Source organism: Schistocerca cancellata, chromosome 1 (genome assembly GCF_023864275.1).
Source record: "Schistocerca cancellata isolate TAMUIC-IGC-003103 chromosome 1, iqSchCanc2.1, whole genome shotgun sequence".
In the NCBI taxonomy this organism is placed as follows: domain Eukaryota; kingdom Metazoa; phylum Arthropoda; class Insecta; order Orthoptera; family Acrididae; genus Schistocerca; species Schistocerca cancellata.
Genome location: NC_064626.1, coordinates 1199905291 through 1199915686, shown reverse-complemented (window position 1 = coordinate 1199915686; position 10396 = coordinate 1199905291). Strand labels below are relative to the sequence as shown.

At 37.7% G+C, this 10396-nt stretch overlaps 1 protein-coding gene across 1 annotated transcript; it reads right to left on the bottom strand.

Annotated features, from left to right (window-relative positions):
• Positions 1-396: 396 nt before the first annotated feature.
• On the bottom strand, positions 397-9836 carry LOC126094564 (heat shock protein 83). Its single transcript, XM_049909025.1, has 4 exons — positions 9701-9836; positions 9455-9604; positions 9254-9372; positions 397-2466 (listed from the first exon to the last, which is right to left on the bottom strand). The coding sequence occupies exons 2-4, from the start codon at positions 9602-9604 to the stop codon at positions 561-563; spliced, it is 2175 nt and encodes a 724-aa protein (XP_049764982.1). The 5' UTR covers positions 9701-9836; the 3' UTR covers positions 397-560.
• Positions 9837-10396: the final 560 nt, after the last annotated feature.

The following is a 10396-nucleotide window of genomic DNA, read 5'->3' as shown; positions in this document are numbered from 1 at the left end:
ACTAGAAAAAACAAGTTAACCCCTTCTGTAGCATTAGAATTTCAGAGTGGCTCTAACCAAGTACCTTGGATGTTGTATATACATTTGGGTTTACCTTATTAAATACAAAATTCAATAAAATCCTGTTTTTTAATTTTATAGCCATCCTGTAACCAAATGACCATAGACTTTTTCAAAACATGCATGCCATTAACATACATCACATCCTTACATATACTGGGAACTACTTTGTACAATGAACATTAAGTTTTCCAACTCAAAAAAGCTATGTCTGACAACTAATAAGTATGTCCTTACATTTTATCATTAAACACCTGTTATTGCAGCAAACTTCATAACATTATACAGATACTTGCTATAGCTTTGGTCAGGACAATGATTTCTACACAAAATAAATACTGTAAAATAATTACTTTATTTTACAAAAAACAATAACAAAAATGACTAGCCTATAATGAACATGACATAAATAAGGCGACAGCTAATTACAGTCATCAATTACAGCATTCATAGAATGAGGAATGATATTCAGTCTTTAACAATTACACATGGAAACAAATTTAATCAACTTCCTCCATTCGCGACGCATCCTCACTGTCACCTTCAAGTGGTGGCATTTCAGCATCTACTTTTTCTTCTTCTGCAGCCTGAGGCTCCTCTTCATCAATGCCCAGACCCAGCTTAATCATTCGGTAAATCCTCGATGCATGTACTTGAGGTTCCTCCAGAGTAAATCCTGAGGACAGAAGAGCAGTCTCAAACAGCAGCATCACCAAGTCCTTAACTGCCTTGTCATTCTTGTCAGCTTCAGCCTTCTGACGGAGAGTTTCCATAACAGGATGGTCAGGATTTATCTCCAAATGCTTCTTTGCAGCCATGTAGCCCATTGTGGATGTATCCCTCAATGCTTGTGCCTTCATGATACGTTCCATGTTTGCCGTCCATCCATACTGGGATGTTACAATACAGCACGGAGATTCCACCAACCTGTTACTAACAACAACCTTCTCCACTTTTTTGTCCAGTATGTCTTTCATGACTTTGCATAGGTTCTCAAATTTGGCCTTGTCTTCTTCCCTCTTTTTCTTTTCTTCTTCGTCCTCTGGAAGTTCAAGACCTTCCTTTGTAACAGACACCAGTTGTTTGCCATCATATTCTTTCATCTGCTGGACTACATACTCATCAATTGGCTCTGTCATGTACACTACTTCAAAGCCACGCTTCTTCACTCTTTCAACAAATGAAGAGTTAGCTACCTGGTCCTTGTTTTCACCAGTAATGTAGTAAATGTGCTTCTGGTTTTCTTTCATTCTTGCAACATAATCCTTAAGTGAACAAGTTTCATCACCAGATGCTGATGTTGCATACCTCAGAAGATCAGAAAGCTTCTTGCGGTTTGTACTGTCCTCGTGAATGCCAAGCTTAAGGTTTTTGCTGAATTGCTCATAGAATTTCTTGTAAGTGTCTGCATCTTCTGTCAATTCCTCAAACAACTCCAAGCACTTCTTGACTAGATTCTTCCTGATTACTTTCAGGATTTTGTTCTGCTGCAACATTTCTCTTGAAATGTTCAGTGGAAGATCTTCACTGTCCACAACTCCCTTAATGAAGTTCAAGTATTCAGGAATTAAATCTTCACAATTGTCCATAATGAACACCCTGCGGACATACAGTTTGATATTGTTCTTCCTCTTCTTGTTTTCAAAGAGATCAAAAGGTGCTCGTCGAGGAATGAACAGCAGGGCCCGGAATTCAAGTTGTCCTTCAACAGAGAAATGTTTCACTGCAAGATGATCTTCCCAGTCATTTGTTAGAGACTTGTAGAATTCACCATACTCTTCCTGAGATATATCATCTGGATTCCTTGTCCAGATTGGCTTTGTCTTGTTTAACTCTTCATCCTCCAGATATTTTTCTTTGATAGTTTTCTTCTTCTTTTTCTTTTTGTCTCCAGACTCATCTTCTTCATCCTCACCAACATCTTCGATCTTTGGCTTAGATTCATTATCACCTTCTTCACCACCTTCCTTCTTTTCTTCTTCTTCCTCTTCTTCACTGAGTTCCTTGTCCCTTTCCTTCTCAACAACCAACTTGATTGGGTAGCCTATGAACTGAGAATGCTTTTTGACTATTTCTTTAATCTTCCTCTCTTCCAAGAATTCTGTCTGGTCTTCCTTAATGTACAGTGTAATTTTTGTTCCTCTGCCCAATGGCTCACCAGGATCTGGGCGAATAGTGAATGATCCTCCAGCAGATGACTCCCACAAGTACTGCTCATCATCATTATGCTTTGAAGCAACAGTCACCTTGTCAGCAACTAAGTATGCAGAGTAGAATCCCACACCAAACTGACCAATCATTGAAATATCTGCTCCAGCTTGCAATGCTTCCATAAAGGCCTTGGTACCAGATTTGGCAATAGTTCCCAGGTTGTTGACTAGGTCTGCTTTTGTCATTCCAATGCCACTGGAATAGAAAAACCAAATTAATATTTTACTGTATGGACACTTTCCTATACTAAAGTCAGTAGAATATTCTGCAAATCAATGGTTTTGTAACCATCATTGTCTATGTGGGTTGCATACACTTCTGAAGTTTTGACTAGTTCCATTAAACGTCTTCAGATGTAATTACATCTGTTACAAGATAAACTAATTCTCCTTCATGGAAGGAGATATTTTACAACAAAGCACCATGCAACCTACAACCCACACCACATGCAATGTGGCTTAATGGTGGGAGATTTCTTTCTGCCCTGGGTTGCCAGTTAATACTGGACCAGCAGGTCTGATGCTTGTCCACATTCTGGCATATTCTATGTTTACTGCAGGTAATCTTACCACACACACACACACACACACACACACACACACACACACACACACACACACACACACACACACACACACGTCATGTGTTTTAAGGGAAGGAGAAATTAAGTGTAGTATAAGGAGAAGGTAATTCCAAGTGTGAGTGCAGATGGAGACCATAGATTACTGGTGGGATAATGGAAAATGAGTGTGAAAAATAGGAAAGAAAGTGATGCAGATACAGGATTGGAAACTGAAGGAGAGTTAAAGTGCTGAGAAGTGAAGAGAATCACAAAAATTTTCCAAAAGAAGTTTACTGTGATGTAGAAAAAAAGAGTGGAGTTTATTTGTAGTCAAAGCAGCACGAAAGTTATGTGGTAGAGCATCTGGAAAGGAAAGGTAAGACATTGTGGGATGAAACCACAATCCATGCAGTTTGAAGAAAATGGAGCATGGGGAAAGTGGTGAAAAACCATGAAGACCAAAAAAGATACAGGAAAATAAGTGCAAATAAATAGTGGAAACAGCAAAGAAACAGCACAGGAAAAGTTTACAAAGAAACTTTAAAATGTGGAGAGCAATGTTCTATAAAATGATGAAAAAAGTAACAGTAAAGAAGGAAACAGGTCTCTTCAGATAACATTTTAAGAAACTGAGGAGCAGGTTAACAGGGAAACAACAAATAATGGAAAAATTTGGAGAAGCTGAGAAGCAGGACTCAGAATTAGGACAAATTACATGGGAAGAAATTGAAATAGTTATGAAGAAGATGAATGGGGGAGGGGGAGGGAAGCCCCAGGACCTGATCAAGTATCAGTGGACATGGTAAGAGCAGCAGGTCCAGTGGGAATGCAGTGGCTGTATAGAATACTGTCATGTGTGGAGATAATAAAATACCTGACAACTGGAAAAGAGGAGACATTGTCATTATCTTCAAAATGGCAATAAAAAGACTTCATAAAAACTAGAGGAATAGCCCTTACAAGTCCTACAAGGAAGATTTTTTTGAAAGAATTTTTCTAAATCAAGATGATTTTTGCAGGTGGTATGGCAATATGAAGCAATAAAAAGGTAGATGAACAATTACAACATTATGCACACAAGGAAATATTTAAGAGGTACAGATTAAAAATAAGAGCGAAGTAATGGTATTTGGAAGAGAGGGATCGACAGGAATATTACTTAGAGTGGAGAATCCTTCGAAGTGGAATGAAATATCTATTGACAGAAGAAAAACCAACAAAATTAATGTTGAGGTTACAGAAGGGAGGCAATTTCTACAAAACAGTTGAACATCTCATTTGGAATACAGAATGTTTCAGAAGAAGTGAAACTCCTTATACGTAGGTGTTATCACTTCTTTATTGTCACCTATGGAGGAGAAATATGTACCATGACAAAAGGGACTCGAGCAGACCCCAAGTGGGGGAAATTAAAGTTTCTCAGGACACTTAAGGAGGAGGGGGGGGGGAGAGAGAACAAGAATGGACAGTAAGGAATGTAGATATTTGAAAGTACCTGAGAGACACACTAAGATGGTACAGGCATGTTAAGACCATGAGTTGGCAGAGACTCCCAAAAATTATGAAATAACTAAAGGCAGATGGAAAAAGACCTAGAGGGCACCGAAGAACACTGGAAAATGGGAGAATATCTGGAAAGGAGAGGTGTGACCCGGCAGCAAATGTAGGAAGAAGAGGTGGGAGGACTTTACACCCAGACCCAGCAGTAAGTGGAGTGGGATCCAGATACATCAAAAGGATTTGTTTATGAAAATTGTTATTGGGTCAATATGCAAAGACAATAGCCAGCAAATACAAAGTTACTACAGGCAACGAAGAAAAGGCAGGGAAGAGGCAGCTGTTTACTAATTTGCAGAACACAGCTACAAATTTTTAAAGAAAGTTTGTAAACAGTTATGTCATTATTAAGGGTAGGACCAACAAAGCATTAGCACATGATCAAGTTTAAAACATACCCTGCATCTTTAGGTGGCATTTAGGAGCTGAAACAAGTGACAAAACTTACTTGTTTTAATGTCACATATTGGTAAAGAAAGTGGACAAACTAATTGTAAGCCCAAGCCACAATTTGTTCTCATTTCCACTCAGTTCTACATGGCACTCAGCATAGATTCTAGTGTGCTCTAATAAATTTTTGGACAAAGTTTTCCATGTGAAGGTAGTACATATTCCTTCTTACACTACAGATTCAACCATTAAGAGCTGCAGTTCTTTCACACAAGTAAATGAGACTGACTGAATATTCGTCATTCATGAGGGTATTACAGAGGGACTGTACAGAGCAATAGACAAAACAAAGATATTTAAGGACTAAAATAAATGGAAAGGAAAGGTTTCAAACACACTATAACCCAATTTTTAACTTGGGAGGTAAATCTCTTGTCTACTGACTTTTGCACTCACTGTACTGTGTGCTTGTTACCTCAATGCTACAGCTGTTGCTATGCTATATTTTTATCCTGATCCCTGAACTTAAAAGAATTGAAACTCGCAGATTAAATACTGCTAGAGAGAAATGGCAAAACTGAAAAGTTCTGGGAACTTTGACAAACCCTACAAACTGTACTCTAAGGAGCTCAACCACCACCTGATAAATTTCTGCATGTTCAACTGTTACTGGTTGCTGTTTAAACTAATTTGTTACTGCAAATGTTTCAGAATCCCGATATACTGCCAGTGCTTAAAATGCATTAATCACATTAAGGCCTTGTCCTACGTGAGTGACAGCAAGCGACTACTGGATACGCGAAACTAGCAACATGCAGCAGCATCGGGTGCAAAGCTTGGGTGTCCTGTGTGCGAGTAACCATGTCATGCTACAAGATGGCTGCCTAGTGCTAATCAGCTGTTTCTAGAAAACTACGTCCCTAACCTGAAGAATATTTTAGCTGGAGTCGGGCTATAAAATTAGGTTCACTCATAGAAAAAGCAATAAGGAATGCAGTGCATGAAATTTACTAAGGGAGGAATCTATGGAGAATTTCATAAATATAAACTACAAAAATCACCAGACAAATTCTTCAAATATACATGAATGAGCACAGGTGCATTCAACTATCATCAATACATTAAATACGATTTTTTTTACATGATCAAGAACTTAACAGCCAATAAATGCTGAGGAATGACTACAATGTGACTGAGTATGCTAAATACAAACATAAGTTTGCAGATTGAAACTAGTAAACAGAAGCTAGCAGTGATTTAAGGGGCAGCATGTACAGTTTGATTATATGTTAGGAACAGGTCCTGGGTGCAATTCCGTGCCACTTTAAAATTTTTACTGACTCAGTTAAATTCTGCATACTGTTTACACTACACTGCTACGGATATTGTTACGGTCTTTATCTTCACACCTATCCCAGTATATCACACAATTTGTAATAACTAACGTAATTCAGTCAATGTTAAGGCCGAGCATTTCATTTCAATTACTCTAGTCTTAGTAAAACTTACAAATTTTTGAAAATAAAGTCAAACATTTTGTGTACTGATTTGTCTAGAAGTATGAAATAAAAGAAATATTATGGAAACATTGTGGGACCTCATTTTCTGTTCATGATTTCAAGCATCATTCAAAGGCACATAGAAAGTTTCTCTTATCTACTTTTACACAAATCGATTCTTAAAATATTTGACTTCTTTCATTTTATGATTTCAAGTTTTATTCAGAAAGCATGATCTTTTTGACTCCTTTTTTGCCTTCCTAATGGAATTTATTCATAGGAAACCTTTTCGACATTTAAATATTGCACCAATTTATCTTTACATGCAAAATAGCTAGGTCTAACAGCTGAAATTTGACACTATTTATAGCAGATAGTCATGAAATATTTCAATCTCCTCAGCTTACTAATTTTTTGTTAATTACCCTGATTACTTTCAAGCAGTTAAATATTTACCTTCTAAACTAGACCTCATGTTGGTCACTTTGATACTCCATTTACCCGTTTCTCTTTGTTTGGCTATGAAAATTTGGACAAAACCTCATGGTTGAAGTTACAGGGACTCTTGTTTTGTTTTCACTCTGATTACGTGTTTACAAGATGGATCTGATTTAATCATATGATTAAATAATCCCTCCCGTGTGCTGTCACTCCCAAAATTCGTCATCTAAATTTAACTTATTTTTATGAGAATTTTTACGGCCACTTGAGTACCAAATTGCAGGAAAGTTTCGGATGCACAGCGAGCAACCTGTCCATGGATATAACAACCAATATCTCAAGAATAACTGCAGTTGTGTTTTGTCAACTGAAGCTGTCACTTACGTAAGACATTAATAATTCTTATGGAATCTGTTATCTGCACATAGTACTTACACAGCCGATCATTTCTCATATCATACTCACCCCTACAAGAATGATTCAGCCCCAAGTGTGACACTGTATGCATTGATTTACTCAATATCTCAAGTTTGCTATTGTCATTTTATGCTGACAATACAAGGCCACTGCTTCAGATTATCAGCCCTTAATATCAAGACCATTTAATGGAACTAGTAACTTTAGAAGGAAGTGGAATCTAGACACTAATTCCATGCTACATAGAAATAGACTTAAGTAGTTCAAGTTTCCTGATCCATCAACTATCAGCTATTCAACGTTAAGATAAATGCACAGCGAGTGTCAATCTGATGTAACCGGACCACATGGTTTAGACCAAACTCAGTGCAAAGAGGCTTATGATTTATCATGTATTTATGGACTAATTGCAACAAATTCAGAAATAACTTCAAAATCTTCAAGAATCACTTTGGTGCATATGATTTACAGGGCCTGACTTATACAGGATCTTACAGAACTGTTAAGTAAAGAACAACCCTCCCCTTCCTATGAAGACACTAGAACCCCTGAAATACTGGTTTAAGACTTTCCTGTAGCACAACCCTTAGGTAGGATCAAAAGGCAATTTGGTTTCAAGTTTGGGCAAACTTGAACTGTTCAACCATATACAGATATTCTAGGTTTACCTATCAGCCCTAATTACTAGATATATGGCACAAATGGAAACATTACAGTCTGCTGCAAGTCCATCTTTGGCATTCACACCTGCTAACTTTACCAAATTACCTTCCAGCTTAATCCAGACTTAAGCTATCCTACAGCTTAGTTGTACAGGGAGTCCACTTTCCAACTTTTATTGTGGGTTACCACTTCCTTCCACAAATCCTTCAATTCCCTATGAGGCAGCTCATCATTAAGCTTTGATGAATTATAGTAGTTAAAATCTGCCATAAATAGTAATTTGATGTGTGGCAGTAACAGCCATCTGAAAGTTTGCACTGAATTAACTTCAGTATATGGCTCAAGTTCTAAAGTCCAGAAATAAATGGCATGTAAAATTTGAAAATTCATTCTTCCTAAGACAGCAACTTGAACACTGAAAACCCATTCCAAACAGTAATATTTAGTGGAACATGAAGAGATATGAACTGTGCTTTGATCTTGCCACTCCCAAATTATGTTTCCTAAACTAACTTCAAGGTAAATTTCAATCTCTTGCATCACAAATCTCAGACTGTTACTTTCTTTTAACTAATGTAATTTCAACTTAAACAATGAATAACTCTGCACCTTCAATACAGTGCTATACCTTGCACAATAGTAACTTGCACTTTACAAGGGAGTTCCATATTGAAAACTATGGAACCAGTATCATCCCACCATGACTTAAAATTCATCCACAATACAAGCGCCCCTATTCTGGTATTTTAATTAAATGCACCTTGCAGTTCCCGCTTTTTGTTAACCGAATTTACATACTGTAACTGCTGCTATCTAGATTCTTCAAAAAAATTTCATTTATCACTTAATCCTGAATGTATTTTGAGTAGTAAGTCAGGCAGATATGTTTTCTTGCCATGTACCAAAGATAATGATTCCACAAGGCAATCACTGAGCAAATTCAAGTCGCAACTTAAAAATTGGCTATGGCGAGGACATAACCCATGAATTCGATCTTAGCCCGAACGTCACCCTACCAAACTACAAACTGACTGTCTCACTGTGCATTGAAATGGAACATGGCCGTAAAGTTACGTCTACTCACATTCCGGCAAACAATGTAATACTCTAATATGTTCCGCTGACAATGTAACAATATGTAGCAACGAGCCCTACATGCAAATCAATATCTTCCCACTTGAAGTGGGAACCGTGAGGAAGAGGTTGAAATTATACAGCAACCACCGAAAACGGTCATGGCGACTGACCAAGCGCTTCATTATAACATGTAAAGTACACCCAAATAACCGCTACAAAGAGGCTTACAGTTCGCCATGCACCTCATGGTGGTTTAGAGTACAGAGGTACATGTACAATAGCACAGGATTTTTTTCTACAATGGAACATAGCGACACAGTTACATTGCCACTGGAACAATCACGAACTAATACAAAAAGTTACATTAAATACTTACGTATCAATTATTGTCAGTGTCCGCTCACTCTTGTTGGGAACGATTTTTATCCACAAATCTTTACCAGAATCCAGTTTCGAAGGATCCGTGAGGGATTCGTAACGAATTTTATCCAAGGCCTGTAGACAAATGAAAATTAATCAAGTTGTCACGGGAACCCAGTATGCAGTAACCATGTACCTCATACTACCATGAACTTACATCTGAAGAGTTAGAGATCAGCTCTCTAAGGAATATTTCCTTGTTCGAATAGAATGTATTGATAATTAGTGACATCAATTGAGCGATCTCCGCCTGGAAGGCGAAGGTCTCGACTTCTGCCGCATCTTGCATCTGTACGTCCTCCGGCATCTGTAAAATAATGTTAATTATAATTACATACTAAGTTTACCTTACCAGAATTAACTTCACAAGCAAGTTAACTAACAGAAGTCTAATTCAGCATACCTTTAACAGCTCCTTCACAGCCGCGGTTCAGAAACTATGGCAACGCAAACAACAGCAACCGCCTCTCGCGAGTGTCCCCGAGCAAAGTAATGCCGACCGGGCCCCGTCTGACACTTATATAGACTTTGCCAACTCTCTGGAACATTCGACGCACCGGAAAGCAGAAAGTTCTGGCATGTTCTAGAACATTTGTTGTTCAAAGTGCGAATACAGTTTTCAAAAAAATTCCAAGAGAATCAAATGAAGCCATTATGTCAACGTAAAAGTTTTCAAAAGCTGGAAGGTATGTTGGTATGCTCACAACTTTTATTTCAGCTCCGTTTAGCTGTTTAGTCCCCAATGAAAATCGTTGCGAATCTGTGTTTTGACTAGTGTTGTGTAAACATCCTGCACGCCTTCGCGCCGGATCTAGTAATTTCCAGAAATATTTAGCTGTTTTCAATATTATGGCTTTAAATAATGGTCATTTTAAAGCGATTATCAGTTTTTGAAGTGACTATACAGAAAAACTTGATCGTGAAAGCAGTAGTATGTTTTCCTATAATGCATGTCATGCTGCTACCTTGTGCCGATTATAGATTTTGTGTGAATGGATCAATAGCGACTTAAGTTGTTAGAATGGACAAAATATTTAATTTCAAGTTATTTAATGTATGTCGAACGAAATTATTTATGCCGAAGGTTGTTTGGAAGACC